Source organism: Copadichromis virginalis, linkage group LG18, assembly GCF_057382275.1.
Source record: "Copadichromis virginalis isolate Kocher_CV1m ecotype Utaka linkage group LG18, C_Virginalis_male_GT1.1, whole genome shotgun sequence".
NCBI lineage: Eukaryota > Metazoa > Chordata > Actinopteri > Cichliformes > Cichlidae > Copadichromis > Copadichromis virginalis.
Window position 1 is genome coordinate 27,631,063 of NC_140635.1, and position 14,501 is coordinate 27,645,563.

General features: G+C 42.8%; 2 protein-coding genes across 2 annotated transcripts; one reads left to right on the top strand and one right to left on the bottom strand.

Annotated features, from left to right (window-relative positions):
* Window positions 1-1,173: 1,173 nt before the first annotated feature.
* On the top strand, window positions 1,174-6,565 carry tada1 (transcriptional adaptor 1). Its single transcript, XM_085438817.1, has 8 exons — window positions 1,174-1,257; window positions 1,840-1,931; window positions 2,036-2,101; window positions 2,321-2,415; window positions 3,407-3,619; window positions 4,186-4,337; window positions 4,525-4,681; window positions 5,350-6,565. Exons 1-8 carry the CDS (start codon window positions 1,175-1,177, stop codon window positions 5,500-5,502), a joined length of 1,011 nt encoding a protein of 336 aa, XP_085294943.1. The 5' UTR covers window position 1,174; the 3' UTR covers window positions 5,503-6,565.
* A 385-nt stretch (window positions 6,566-6,950) lies between these two features.
* LOC146688144 (transcription factor Jun-like) lies at window positions 6,951-9,131 on the bottom strand. The gene has a single exon (XM_085438818.1). It carries the CDS (start codon window positions 8,697-8,699, stop codon window positions 7,728-7,730), a length of 972 nt encoding a protein of 323 aa, XP_085294944.1. The 5' UTR covers window positions 8,700-9,131; the 3' UTR covers window positions 6,951-7,727.
* Between the last annotated feature and the right edge of the window lie 5,370 nt (window positions 9,132-14,501).

A 14,501-nucleotide genomic window follows, 5' to 3' on the forward strand; every position in this document is an offset into this window, starting at 1 on the left:
TGAGGTTTCTAACCTCAACTGGTAACTCTAAAGCTACATTTTTTTGGTGAAAGCAGAAGAAATAATCACTTCATAGAAGTGTACTGGCTGATGTTATAGCCGTTGCATTCCAAAGTAGCTGTAGGTGTGAGTGACTTTTGAATTGAGTGGAAATTTTAGTGGTTATAATGGGAAGTGCGGGCAGGCATGCTTCATATTGGAGGGAAACTTCTGTGATCATTAGAAGTGTTTCTTCTGGTCTAAGGGGAGCTAAAAACAAAAAGTAAAAAACCCATAAAAACTCAAAACCTAGTCTGCAAAATGTTGAAAAAGCCTAGAGCATGAAAACAAGACAATGTGACCTTTCTCTAAGTTTGTCGTAAAAGGTTGCAACACTGCTTTACGTGATTTGTTTTGAAGGCTTTGATCACATTCTTCCCACTGGTCTTGCAAACTGACTCTGGAGTCATTCTTTATACACGTCAGCTCAGGCTCTAAAGTCGTGTTAGCACACAAATGCTGTGTTCTGACATGAAAGCTGTTCACTGTTAAACACAAAGAGCTAAGATTCTGCTTGGTAAAAGACAGACAGCATTTGGGGGGGGGGGGGCATCTTGACCTCTTTGTTATGCTTATGAAATTTACAAGATTAAAAGCACTTTTTTTCAGCTCTTCTGCATCAAGTGGACACCAGTGGGAGAAGTTTGTCCTCAGGGTTAAAATACATGCTTTCATCAAAGTTAAGCACGTCTTTAGAGAGCTTGTCTGGCAGAAGGCCTTGAAGGCAAACCTCACTAATCTGTGTACAAATATGAAAATGATACCACACCGCCATCTAGCGGCGCAGTTGTTTGTAACAAAACCACATGGTTTAGTTATTCGTTTTACTTACATTGTGTTTTCCACTTCTTTTTGTTGTGTGATTGATTCTGTTATTTATCTTAGCTTAGTCATCATATTTATTTAATTTAGTCACCATATTTATTTAACCTAACTTATTTATTGATTGGTTATTGACTTTTTAATAGATTTCATTTAACTAGTTAGTTTCAACTAATTTCAGCCATTACAAAATGCTAAGTGCTTTTCTCTCTTTTAGATTAATTTTGTGAAATGTATTTTCTACAATAAAGTTTATAGGTTTAGGGGAAGAAAATGTTACTGTCGCCGATTAATGACGTAATTGTAGGCGTTTATGAACGTCATGGCGGCTCATGCTAGCGAGCTTGAGATTGCAAAGAAGAATTTAACGGATGCAATTGGCGATAATGTCAAACAGTAAGTGAAGTGTTGTTTGTGTGCTTGTCTTTGTTCGTAGTCTTGCGTTTTGGTCCCATTTCTGTGCCACTGAAATGAAAAGGGGACTAACATTAATTAACTGCGCCTTGGACCAATTAGCACCTAGCTATCCTCTGCTACATTTTGCAGGATTTTCCCCGTTGTTGACATATTACTGTAGCATCTCTTTGGTATTTTTTTTATGTCTGTGGTGAAGGTGATGCGTAAGAAAGGTGAGATTTACCTTGAGCTTTATTAGCTGTATGAACTTTAACGTTATGGCGGGTTTGTGTAAATCCAACTTGACGATATTTTGAAAAGTGTACCCCGAGTTGGCGAGAAGTGAAACTTAACTTAAAGACGACGAGAGAAAGAAACAGGAACAGCACTGTTGAGTATTTGTGATTTTAAAAGTTAATAGCACGTGAATAACGCGATAAAGAGATGGAATGACGTGCAGATGGTGCTTGTGTATGTGCTTGTGTATGCGTGTGTTTCTGTCTGTGTCCAGCATCACTTTGTGTTGTAGATGCACCTGAGTTATGTGTGTGTTGGTGCTTGCTTCTTGTTTCCTCCCTGCAGTTACTGGGCAAACCTGAAGCTGTGGTTCAAACAAAAGATCAGCAAGGAAGAGTTTGACATTGAGGCGCGTAGGCTGTTGGCACAGGAGAATGGTCAGTGTCAAAGAACAGCTCTCCTCTGTGCTAATGTGTAATGTAGAAATTATAATACTACTAATAAAAAAATGGCTTATTCTGTGTTTCCTTCATTCATCCAGTCCATGTTCACAATGATTTTCTCCTGGCTATTCTTACACGGTGCCAGATCATCGTCTCCACACCAGGTGAGTTTTTTTTTTAATAATAACTTAATGCCTCTGAAATTGTGGCTGAACCTATATTTTATAACAGCTGACATTTTATGCATGTATTAAGCCATACCTTTTTGTCAGGACTGGCTTGGGAGCTGTTGAGATTAAAATTCAAGACTATTTCACCAAATAAAATGGGATCTCTGTTTGTGTCTTTCATGCACCTTGTTGTGTGTCCTTTTTGTCCTCTAGAGGGTGCAGGGTCATTGCAGTGGCAAGGTAGCTGTGCTTCAAAGCCCGGCAAACCGAAGGGGAATAAGAAATGTTCCTCTAGGCAAAAATTCGACGTAAGTCCTCCTTCATATTTTCATCCCCGCACGGGCTAGATATGTTCATGTTGGCAACAATACTGCTAAAACTGTTCCCACAAATTTATATTCTTTGACAGAGGTTGCACACACACCTTTAATGAATTGTTGGAAAAATACTTCTTATAAGGTTCTCCTCTCTAAATATTTTAGTTGCCAGGTAGTGTAACCAGTAAACCTTTATTGAGCTGCTGCTCCATTGAGTCTCTCTGTGGATGAGCTTTATCTCTACTGTGTTGGTCTGCAACTAGTGATGATAATCCATGTTCTGCTTTGCATTCTCAAAGGGCTCAGCATAGTGCCACATGACCCATTGCTCCCGCTGAAGTTTCTGGTTCTTGGGCCATTCAGTTCACAGCAGAAAAAAAAGACTGTCACCAGTCTAAGTCCGTCTGACTATTAACACAAGACCCATTTAACTCTTTACCCCTTGAAAGCCTCCTAGGAGTAACCCTTGAAGTTTTTTTCTGAACTGAGTAGTTTCTCATATTTCAGGCGTGCTTATAGAACAGGTCATTCAGTAGTAGTAGACCAAGTAGACCGATGAATACTGGGGTGTCAAAATTTATAATTAAGGGTACAGTGGAGGTAGATGCCGCTGAACCACACTGAGGATTGCCACAACAGCAACCTGACCAGCAAACCAGCTGCTAGGGAAACTACACAAAAAGGGCCTGGGCTTTCAAAATAAGAGTAGGGGAATGGTCCAACTGTAAATCAGCCATGGGTGATTTCATTTTCTGTGGCATGATTTAAAAAAAAAACAACCCAAAATGCATTAAAAAAAGGCTGAAATGAGTCAACAGATACACTTGGGTGGCCATCCTAAGTAAAGTGTATGTGTGCAGTACACTTAAAAAGTAAAATCACGACAGAGTGTTGCAGCTGCAAGGTTAGCCACCTCTAAATAACAACTGTGTGCTTGAACAGTGGACTGACAATATCGCTCGGATGCTTGTGTGTCCTTCAGCATCGTTTCCAGCCTCAGAATCCTCTGAGCGCCGCCCAGCCATTCAGCCCGAGGGAGGGGGGAAGTGAGGAGGAAGAGCTGCGTCTCAGCGCCCACACTCTGCTGCTGCCCACACGGGGCCAACTGGAGGCTCGCATGATGGTGACCGCCTTTGAGGTGGGCTTGGATAACGTCACAGAAGATGCCATCAGCACCATGATCTATGCCGTTGAGGTATATACTAACAGTTCAACAGAAGAGTGACTGTTTGAGCCTCAGTGCACCCTCATAAAAGCTGAGAGTGTGACGCAAGTGATTCTTCTGCTTTTTAAGTCTGACATTGTTTAAACATCGGTGCAGTGGTTTAAATGATCAGAAAGAACATGTTCTGCGTCATTTATTATGCAGCACTGACAGCTTTGTTTTCTCCAGAGACTGAGCAGAGCTTTGTCGCTTAGTCACACCAAAATCTAATGAGATGTTTACCCATGTGTGGTGGCCAAAAGCAGGAGGGACATCAGTTGTACTGTCTCAGTCTGTGTCCTTGCCCAGCACAGTGTCTTTTTCACTCAGCTGTTTGAATTATTTTAAAGTTGAGTTATGAAACAAGTATATAGAATATATATATGTAGTAAGAGAGGTCTGTCTTGATTCCATTATCAGTGATCACTTGGATTAAACTACACTAAGCTATCAGTCAGTTTACATGCAAAAGCTAATGCGACCTGTTGCACCCAGAAATGAATGGGAGCCATTTTGAGTCTGACTGTGCACTGACTCAGTGCTCTGATTTATTTCAGCACCACTTGAAAGATGTCCTGACTGCCGTAATCATGCGGAGGAAGGCGTATCGATTACGAGACAGCCGTTTCCCCTACGCCTTTGGCAATGACGTCACGCCTCAACCCTATCTGAAAAACAGCCTTGCTGCTTACCACAGTGTTGCTGATTGGTAGGGACTCCAGCTTTTGTTAGGCTGTGAGAATTCTCAGTATAAGAAAATGCATTTGATACAGAAAAATGTGTATGCCTCTCATTAGTGCAACTTCATTAAATCTTTTTAGTTTTTATGTTTGTATCAGTAGCTGCTTTCTTTTGCTGTCAGTATGGACTAATAGTGTACTTTTTTTCCCTTGAAGTCCGCCACAGAGTGCTTCCCTCCCTGCAGGCCCACCACCACAGGTGTCACCTGATGAGGCTGAGCAGCAAGCTGTTCATTTGCTGGCTTGTTCTGCTGACAGTCTTCCTGCACCTCTCCCTCCAATCAGCATGTTTGATCTCCTCGAGGCTTTACAGGTAAGAAAATGTGCACAACTGGTCCTAGCAACATCAGCATATTTCACAGTGAGTTTTCTTGGAACAGCCCAAAGGAAAAGTGGTCAAATAATACAACCTTTGACCCTGTTAAATGTGATGGAGTTTTTCACCTTGAAAATGTGTGTGTGGGATTCTTAGAATGCTGTGAAGTTGTGTAATAGTCCACAAATGAGTGTGTAATAAGATTGATATAAACTCATTTTTCCAGCAAAAATGCCAAACTTTTCTAAGTTCTGGCTTCGAAACTGTGTGCAGTTGCTGCCGTTTTTTGTCTTATAATTTTCAAGCTGTCAGTTAGAGATGACAAAACTCATAGCTTTTTTTTATTTTCTAACCAACCTATAAGTTTGAGGTCTTATTGCAGAATTGTTAGGCTGTTTGCCTTGTTTACTGAATAGTTGTGTTTACACAAAAACGCTGTTTCCCTCAGAAATGCATATGTAAAGTTTAAAGGTTTATATCTTCATGTCTTACTCTTCATGTCAGCACATGAAATTTCCCACTTGTGGGACTAATGAAGGTATCTTATCTTATCTTTCTTTACTCTTAACGCTGGATTCTTTTTTTTTTCCCAAGCCTACTTTTCCATCATTTAACTATCAGAATTGAAATGGTTTACTCATCTCTTTTATACTCGTTTAATGCAGGTTCACCACGGCGTGATGCCCTCCCACACCATGTACGCCCTCAACATGGAACGCGTCCTGTCACGGCTTTGGCACCCCAGCCATGAAGAACTAGAGCAGGACCACGTCCACCGGCAGCGCATAGCTGCTAAAGAGGGCGTGCTCGTCAGCTGAGAGCCCCCGGCCACAGGACTGTGCACAGACTATGGGGGTTATCAGGAACCAAACACAAGAACGACCCCCAGATAGATATAATTTAGGAACTCAACTCTGTGTTTGAGAACTTAAAGCTGTTTAGAACCTGGAAAAATTTGTGTTGCACAGAAAGACGGAAGACAAGTAAGATCAAAAGAAGCTGTTGGATGAGACCAGAGCAGGCAGTCGGCTCCAGTAATCAACTCCACCAGTCGCTTCTGGCAGACAACCGTCATTTTGTAACTTCAGTTCCATAGTAGAATATAGTGTTTAATTTTATGTACACTGTCTGGGGATCCAGTGCAGGATGCAGTTGTGGAGTTTGTGGATAAGATGCCTTAACAGACTAAACCCTGTCTGAGTTGCCTCGAGTTCGTCTTTGCTCACGTTGTCAGATACGCATCAAAACATCCTGTAAAGATACAGAAAAGCACATATCTAATCCTCAAGTGTTGTGTAAATAACCAGTTCACAACATGACATACGGCATGTATAAAAGATTACAAGCATTTAAATGGTCATAAAAGTCCTGGACAGAATATGCAGGTGTATTCATTTAATGGCTGATTAAGTCTTGTGTCAGGCTGAAGTTGAGGGAATCTATGAGGAGCTTATCTAAACCAATGTACCAAGACTCAAGTTAAACATAGAAACAGTCCTGTCATAACAGGTAGGGCCAGGGTGTATCAAGCAGTGAGTGAAAGCACCTGTGTGGGTTTACAGTCTGTGTGTAGGGTCTTTAAACTGCCAGACAGCTGCCTCCTCCAATCATTTACCAGCTGGTAAATGATTGGGCATGAACATGTATCCAATCATTTACCAGCTTCTGGTGTCACTGTTGGGCTAAAGAGTCTGTTTTTTGTTTTATTTTGTTTCAATTTCTTTCCAAGTAATCTAACATGTGCCCCTCTGTTCAGGTTAAATGTATAAAGTGTATACATTTGTACTTTTTTTCTTCTACAGAAACGTATTTATATTACAGACAGTTATTACAGTTGAGAAAATAAATAAAAAAAATAAGCCTCCTCCTCTTTACAAAGTATCTCTTCTCCACTCACTCCCTTCAAGTGTGTAAACAGATCTGCCTCGGCATCATGGCGTTTCTTGTAAAAGAGTCACCAGCTGTAGTGGGAGGACGGTGACTATTACTCGCGCGCGCGCACATACACACCCCCACCCGTCCCAGCGCTCGCTCGAGACCTCTTGCCATATTTGGCTGCCTGCGGCTCACTTCCGACGCTTCGCTGTCCAATGGGCGTCCGAGTAGCTTCGGCAACCATCGGGTGCGCCTCAGCGAGCTGGTGACTCAGTCTCCCGTCCGCCCCAGTTTCTCCAACAACAAACACTCCATGTAACACACTGCAAGACTATCCGCTCACCTCCAGGCTCATTTATCGTTGATCACAAAGCCACAACACACATCCTGCTGCATGTCCAACACTTTTATTTTCTCATATTTACAGTTAAGTGCTCAAAATACTGCGTACAAATATTACTAAGTGTTAACTTGAGGTTTAACATTAGTTACAACTATATCACAAAGTTGCTTGAAGGTAAGTATTAAGAAAGTAAGGCAGTTTTGTCAGTAAACACACACCTATGAGTCTTTAGGGAAAGGTGTGAACTTTTGTTGTTGTTGTTAGTGTTCTGTACATATAATCGTTGGTGTCTGGGATACTCAGTGCTTGACTCATGTCTATATGCATACGTTGCTACTTGACATAGTGAAAGGTTCGGTTCACATTGTGTCTATGCAATTTGAGCCCACATAAGCCCTATCTATCCTCCAGTCAGGATGCAGGATATGTGTGGGCCACAGTCGAGTGATAAGATGTGAACACTTGCCATAGCTGGTTTGACAGATTATAGATTTCATTGTGTAGTTTAAGGTGGAAATAAATGACAAAGACACAAAAAAAAATGCCAAAAATATGTAACGAGCCAGATCAGAGGCGCTGGCAGAGCCAAGGTTCCATCTGAGCTGTGTGCGCCTGTGCAATAAGTTTGATGGCTTCTGCTCTGTGATAATTCACCGTTGCTGACCAATACCAAGTATCTTGTCAGTCAGCCTCCATGTGGATACAGTCTGAGCGGATATTTTGGTGGAGGAGAAAAAAAACAATGCGCTGAGACTTCCCTGAAAGGCTGCATTTGGTCCCCGAGCAGTGTCCCTTGGTTCTTTTTCTTTTCTTTTCTTGGCAAGTCTAGTAAGCTTGGAGCTGCTGCGTCAAAATGAGCTGGCAGCCGCTGTTAACGTGGTCCATCACCTTTTGTTTGAGCAGAGCCAGCTCGTCCCGCAGGACGTTGGCAGAGGAAACCAACTCCGTGTTTTGGCTCTTTAGGTTTTTGACCCTGTCCTCCAGTCGGGCGATCCTCTCCAGCTTCCTTTTCCGGCATTTGGACGCGGCCACCCTGTTCCTCATGCGCTTTCTTTCAGCTTTGATGCGCTCTTGGGACTCCATGTCGATGGGGGAGAGCGGTGGGGTCTCGCCGGACATCTCCGGGACCGTCTGTGGCTCCTCTTTGAGCGCGTGTAGCCGTGAGTGCTGCGCAGCCACCGGCAGCTGGTGGTCCATGTGGTTGTGGGACGGCTGTGGGGCCGCCGGGTAACTTGTAGGTGGAGGTGGCTGTCTCTCGCCGGCAGGTGCGGGCGTGGAGCCTATTACAGCCCGAGTGAAGCTGCTCAAGTTGGTGTACTCCGGCGGCTCCGTGCGCACCGTGCAGCTGTAGGAAATCCCGCCGCTCTCGGGCGCAGCGGAGCCGGATGTCATGCCGTTGGCCGAGCCGGTCTGTGGGTCGGGCTGGGCGGCAGGTATCTGCTGCTGGTAGTGGAGCTCAGCCAGCGCCCTCACAAACCCTTCAGCGAAGCCCTCCTGCTCGTCGGTAATGTTCTTGGAGCAGATGAACTGGGTCGGGGTGGGAGTTGTCAGCCCGTTGCAAGACTGGATGATCAGTCTCTCCAGTTCAGGTGAGGCCAGCTTCAGTAACCCGACATCAGGGGACGTCAGGATGTCCAGGGCCTTGGCGCCCAAATGAGGTTTAAAGTTCTTCGGGTCGTTCAGATTCAGGGTCATGGTCTGTTTGAGGGTTTTAGGGTTGAAGCCGTACACTGCCGCCCCGTCCCGCTGAGAGTTGGAGGCTTCGTCGTAGAAGGTCGCTTCCATTTTTCTGGACATAAAGTTTTGTTCACCCTGAGGGAGATCTTTCTTTTTCTCCTTTAAAAAAGAAACGAGAAAACAGTCCAAGGTCGACTGTTTACATAGGTCCCGTGACAGTCCGTCAACTGGATTGCGATAGAGTCCGCCTATTGTTGAAGTTCAACTCACTTGACAACTTTATGTCCTGGGAAAACTTTTCCTTTGTGAGCCCTGCGCTCATCAACAACCAAAAATTGTCCCCCCGCCGCCGGGTCTCCGTGTCCGGACACACCGAATGTCTTCCGTGATTTATCCTCGCTCCCAAAAAGTAAAAACAGTGCCCGAAAACGTCTAATACTTTCTATCACTTCCAACGTGGAGACGAACTTTATCCACCTCTAAGCTGCAGCTCGCCTGAAAATAACAATGATGTCATTTCTACAGCCAGCGATTGGCTGGAGATGACTTGGTAGGCGGGATGTGTCTAATGACATGCAGGTTGCTCTGACAACAGGCCATATCCCCGCCCACCGCGATGGATTATGGGATTAGGTAATGCAGACAGTGGAGCAATGTACTCTGGGATTACGTAGTGTTTTTGAATATTTAGTTACCCGCTCAATTACTAGTTATCCCCCGAAGTGCGCGCTGAGGGTGCGCAGAGATGAGCGCTGATTGGAAATGAACCAGGAATCTTTAAATAAGATGTTTCGGATCAGGAACATGTGATTTAAGGCTGTAGGTTTCACAGGCTTAAATATTAAAAAAATAAATCACAACAAAGAGATAATTAACCTGCTTGAAAATGCAGAAATTGTGGTGATCAGTGTGTGTGGCTGTACAGGAAGAACTACACGGGACTTTTGAGGAAGTGGGCACAGGTTGGCTGGTAAAGCAGGGTTAAAGACAGGAAAGAACAAGAACCTGACTTACGTTGAGCTCCTTTGTTGCCCACAAAATATGTGGTCCTACACCTGTGCTGGTTTTAAGTTTCTTTTTGATTTCTTGCTATCTGAAGATGGCATGTGTCCTCAGCAGTGCACATATTTACTCGGAAAATGTGTATCTGTGCCATACAGTATGTGGAAACAAGTAATATCCAAAAAGCTTAGAAATATAAGAACAAAAAAATTATTATATGTAAACAAATGAGTATTAATACATAAATGTACACTAGGCCGTAAGCACTAATTTATAGTCTTGTATGGGTACTCCATGTTTCTATACATGAAATTTATAATAGACTATAAGATTTGTGCATCTCTAACACTAACATTGTTGTATAACAAACATTTATGCAGTTATGGTCTGTTTTTCTTAGTACCAGTATCATATGATGCAATAAAATCAAGTTAGCTGCTGAGCCAAAGAGTATTTTATTTAGCTGATCATTTTCAGAAAAAAAAGCTCTTCCAGGAGAAATTTGTTCCACTCTTTAAGGAACATCAGCTTGTAAATTTCCACAGCAGCCTTTTAGAGTGTTTTTTCTCTTGAATGTGTTCATGCAGAGGATGTCAGTCATTCTTTTTGATGTGTGGCTTAAAAAAAAAACAAAGTTGCGTAATCCTGTTTGGAGTGTGTCAAATGTTTGGCATGACGTGAAAATAAACTAGCATGCAACTTTTTGTTTTGATTAAGGTGCAGTACTAGTTAAAACATTTATGGACACATATTTATTTCACAATGCATTTTTGCACAACATAAAAAGTAGTTAAAATAAATAATCGTAAAATACAAATGGAGCTCTATTTTAGGTACGATTGTGACCAATCTATAGATGAAGTCTGCAACAGCAAAGATGATGGCACAGGTGTAACTTCCAGGGGACATTTTTAAAACCTTATATTGAGGGGAAAGCCAGCACATTTAACAGCTATATATAATTTTTTAAAGATATTGATGGGGGAGTGTTTGTTTCCTGTAGTGGCCAATCAAATTAAGCTTATTTTTAATTATGTTATGAAATAAATACCCAAATAAGTTCCTGCGATAGATGGATGCTGAGTGGTGAGACTTGCTCGAAGGACTTTGATATGACACGTGAATTCCTTAAACACTGTAATTTTGGATTAATTGTTATTGAGCAAAATTTGTCAACGCTGATAAGGCCACACTATTAAAAACTCTAGGCAACCTTAACACTGAACTGTGCTGAGAAAAAAAAAGACCATTGATTTAATGATGTATATGAGGGGATAGCAACATACCTATGCACTGACAGGCTAACCCAACCCTAAATCTGCACAAAAAGTAAGGAAATCAGCTTTTTCTTTCTTGGTAATTTCTTTCTTTCTTTTGTTCCCCTAAAATAATAACACATTTGTAAGGAAAATGCATTTACAGGTTTAGCAGCAGAGTTGAGTATGTGGACTGAACCCATGAAAAACTTGTCAGATCTTTTCTTCTTATGTCAAACAGCTTATTCTACTATTGACTCTTGTTTTGAGCTGCTGACACCCCAGCATATGAGCATGGACCCTGCCAGAGCAGTCAGTTGTTCTGCTCCAAGCATGCCCCATTTGACTGTTCTGGATCGGACTTGTGCCATGGTGCAACTTCAAGCTTGTGTTTTATAAGACCAAGTAGCAGCATTATTTGGAGTAAGCCCTAGTATCATCTCCAAATTGAAGGCCAACTTCTATCTAATGGGGAATGTCAGAGACAGTCATTGAAGTGGGCGTCCCAAAATGCCGCCGCCACAAGAAGACCATTTCCTCACGTTGTCAGAACCGTAGGCAGTCTTCTACAGATTTGCAGTCAAGGCTTGCAGGACGACATAGCAGTGGGTAGGCAACTCCCTCACTGGAAAAACAAGGCTTGTCGTCACTGGCGGCAATCTGAATGCATATCAAGATATTGAGATGAGATTCTACAACCAGCAGCGATCCCATGTCTCCACAGTCTGGGACAGAATTCAGTCCTCTAAGACGACAATACTCACCTCCACAGAGAGGGGTTTATCAGAGACTACCTTCAGAACTTGGGAGTGGAGAAGATGGAATGGCCTGCCTGAAGTCCTGACTTCAACCCCCCTGAACACTCGTGGGTGTGCTGTTCATGACCAACACAACCATATTGGCTGACTTGCGACAAGTCGGTTGAAGAATGGGACGCCATCCCACAGCAGTGCCTGACCAAGCTGGTGACTAGCTTGAAGAGGAGCATGTGTATGGTTCTTCCACATGCTACTAAGGTCCCTGTTTGTTAAATGAATAAACTGTTAAATTGTCAATATGTATTGTTTCTTCGGACGAAATCATCCAATCTAATAAACGACACCAAATAAAAGTCCACAGCTGTTTGGTACTGGCAGAGAAGCATGGGTGCAGCCCCCACACTTAACTCATGAATGCATTTTCCTAAAAATGTGGCACCATTTAGTGGAAAATAAACATAATGAATGCATTCTTTGGCATTGCAGTCTTAACCACCCCGCACTGTATGTATGAATATGTGTTCTTTCATTCACATAGGTAGACACAAAGCCAGCTAATGACAGCTGCTGTCCAGTCTGTCTGGTCTACCCCATTGTATTATTAAACATGTTCTCCTCGAGCCAACTATAAATAAGTTAACAGCCCAGACAGACAGGCTGGGATAACCAGGGCAGCCTGAGGTCAACACTCTCCAGATGACATGTTGTCTTCATCAGAAGGCTGCGCAACACCCATTCTAAAGTATGATACCCTGAAGAATGCTTTAGAAACGTTCTTTCTTTCTATCACACGGTAACGTTCTGGGCCACTCTGTCCATATACCTGTGTCAAGACCCACCGTGCAGTGTTTCCAATCAAACTATCGCTATGGCCTGGCCATGCTTCCTGTTTCTCTGTCAGCTTTTCCTCTCTACTGGGTTGACGGGGTCGCCTTTAGATAACAGTGCTTTCCTCCTCCCTGGCTGGGCCAGCTGTTTCCACTGCATGGAGTTTTCTAATCAGGAGCTGGTCCCGCCTGTCTCTCAACAGGCCCTGCTTTTGTTGTACAGAGGTGGGACAATCCAGCTTTCACGGAAACACCCCTCCCCTCTCCTCCCCTTTATTAGGGCAAAACACACAGAGAGAGTGTATGTGCATGTGTTGATGTATCAACAGAACAAAGTTTTGATTACCTTCAGGCATGGACTTGAGGGACACACACACACACATGCACACTGGCCAGTGAGAGAGACAGATGAGATTTCAAACACTGTCCATGCACTGTTTGTTGGAGACCATCTGTTTCTTCCTGTCCTGCTGTTTGGTTTTTCTCTGAAGTCCATCTCTGCTGATTATTCCTTGCCCAAACATACGGGTCACATCCAGCGGCACTTCCTTTACACAGCTGCTTAGCTCCTTTAATAACACAAATAGACAAGGTAGGATTTAGAATGAAAAACTTGACTATATAAAATTCCCCACCCTTTGTCCTTCCCTCGAGCTTGAGGGTACCCTGGAGTATCTTTGCTGTGTTCCTAGAACTGCGCTCTTCTGGACAGAGATCTCAGATGTCATTCCTGGGATCCGCTTGAGCCAGTCGCCCAGTTTCCAGTCACTGCTTTGAGCTCTCCGATTTCACCCTCCACATCTTCTCTACTCTCTCAGCCCTTGGTATTTCTCGAGTTTCTCATGTTCCTTCTTCCTGATGTTCCTATTGGTTGGTATAGCTACGTCTACCACTAAGGCCTTCTCCTATCCCATTTTGACCTCAGGACTTCCAGACCATACTTCCAGAGATGTTCCTGTATACTATGTCGGCATACACTTCCACATCTGCCCTGTCTAATGGCAGCTTGCACCCTGTTGTTATGTGCTGGGTTGTCTCAGGGGCATCTTTGCACAGCCTGCACGTAGGCACGTGTCTTAGCTGATGTGGTAGACCTCAGCCTCTATCAATTTTGAGCTTATAGCTTGTTCCTCTTCTGACATGATTAGTGCCCCTGTGTTGTCTTTCAGTCCAGCTTTGTGAAGCCATTGGCAGGATTTCTCTATATCAGCCACTTCTTCTATTTCAAATCAAATCAAATCAAATCACTTTTATTGTCACATCACATGTGCAGGCACACTGGCACAGCACATGCGAGTGAAATTCTTGTGTGCGAGCCCCACAAGCAACAGAGATGTGCAAACACAACAACACAAACGAGTGCATAGTGTATGCATTTCTGGATGTGTATACTAAATATTTTCCTACGTGTGTGTGTGTGTGTGTGTGTATACACATTTTTACAAATTAAATAGTAAAAAAAAAAAATAATAATAATAATAATAATAATAATAAAATATATAAAATATACAGAGTTGAATATGTGCAAAACAAGTGGCATTTATATACAGTGTGGAGTGCATAATGTTGAAGTTCCAGTAGTGAAGCTGAGGTGTCTATGACGTGTTCAGCAGTCTGATGGCCTGATTTCTTGGTGGTACATGCCGTGCAGGGGGCTGTCCTCAATGATGGTTCCTGTTCTTTCTCCTCTTCTTTCTCAGGGGTCTGCTGCCTGAGGCATCCACTAAGCACACAATCAGTTGTGGCCAGTTGTGGTTTATATATATCATAAAAGCAACTGAAATCACCAATGTCCTTTATTACAAATGTTGTGTAGGAATCAGTAGTTCTGATCTTTTGGTCCACCCCACCAGATTTATTATAATTTGTATTTCTAATTATTTTTTCTAATTTTTATTTCATTTTTAATTATAATCTTTTAATTCAGTTTACTTTCAGTCCCCCCCCCCACCCCCCGCTCATTGTTTAGATTTTCTAGTTTTTATTTAAATAATTTCAGTTTTTAATTAGTTTTAGGTAATTCTGATAACAAGCACTCCACAACTGGCATTGCAGTTATTTTCTGCACACTTTGAAAAA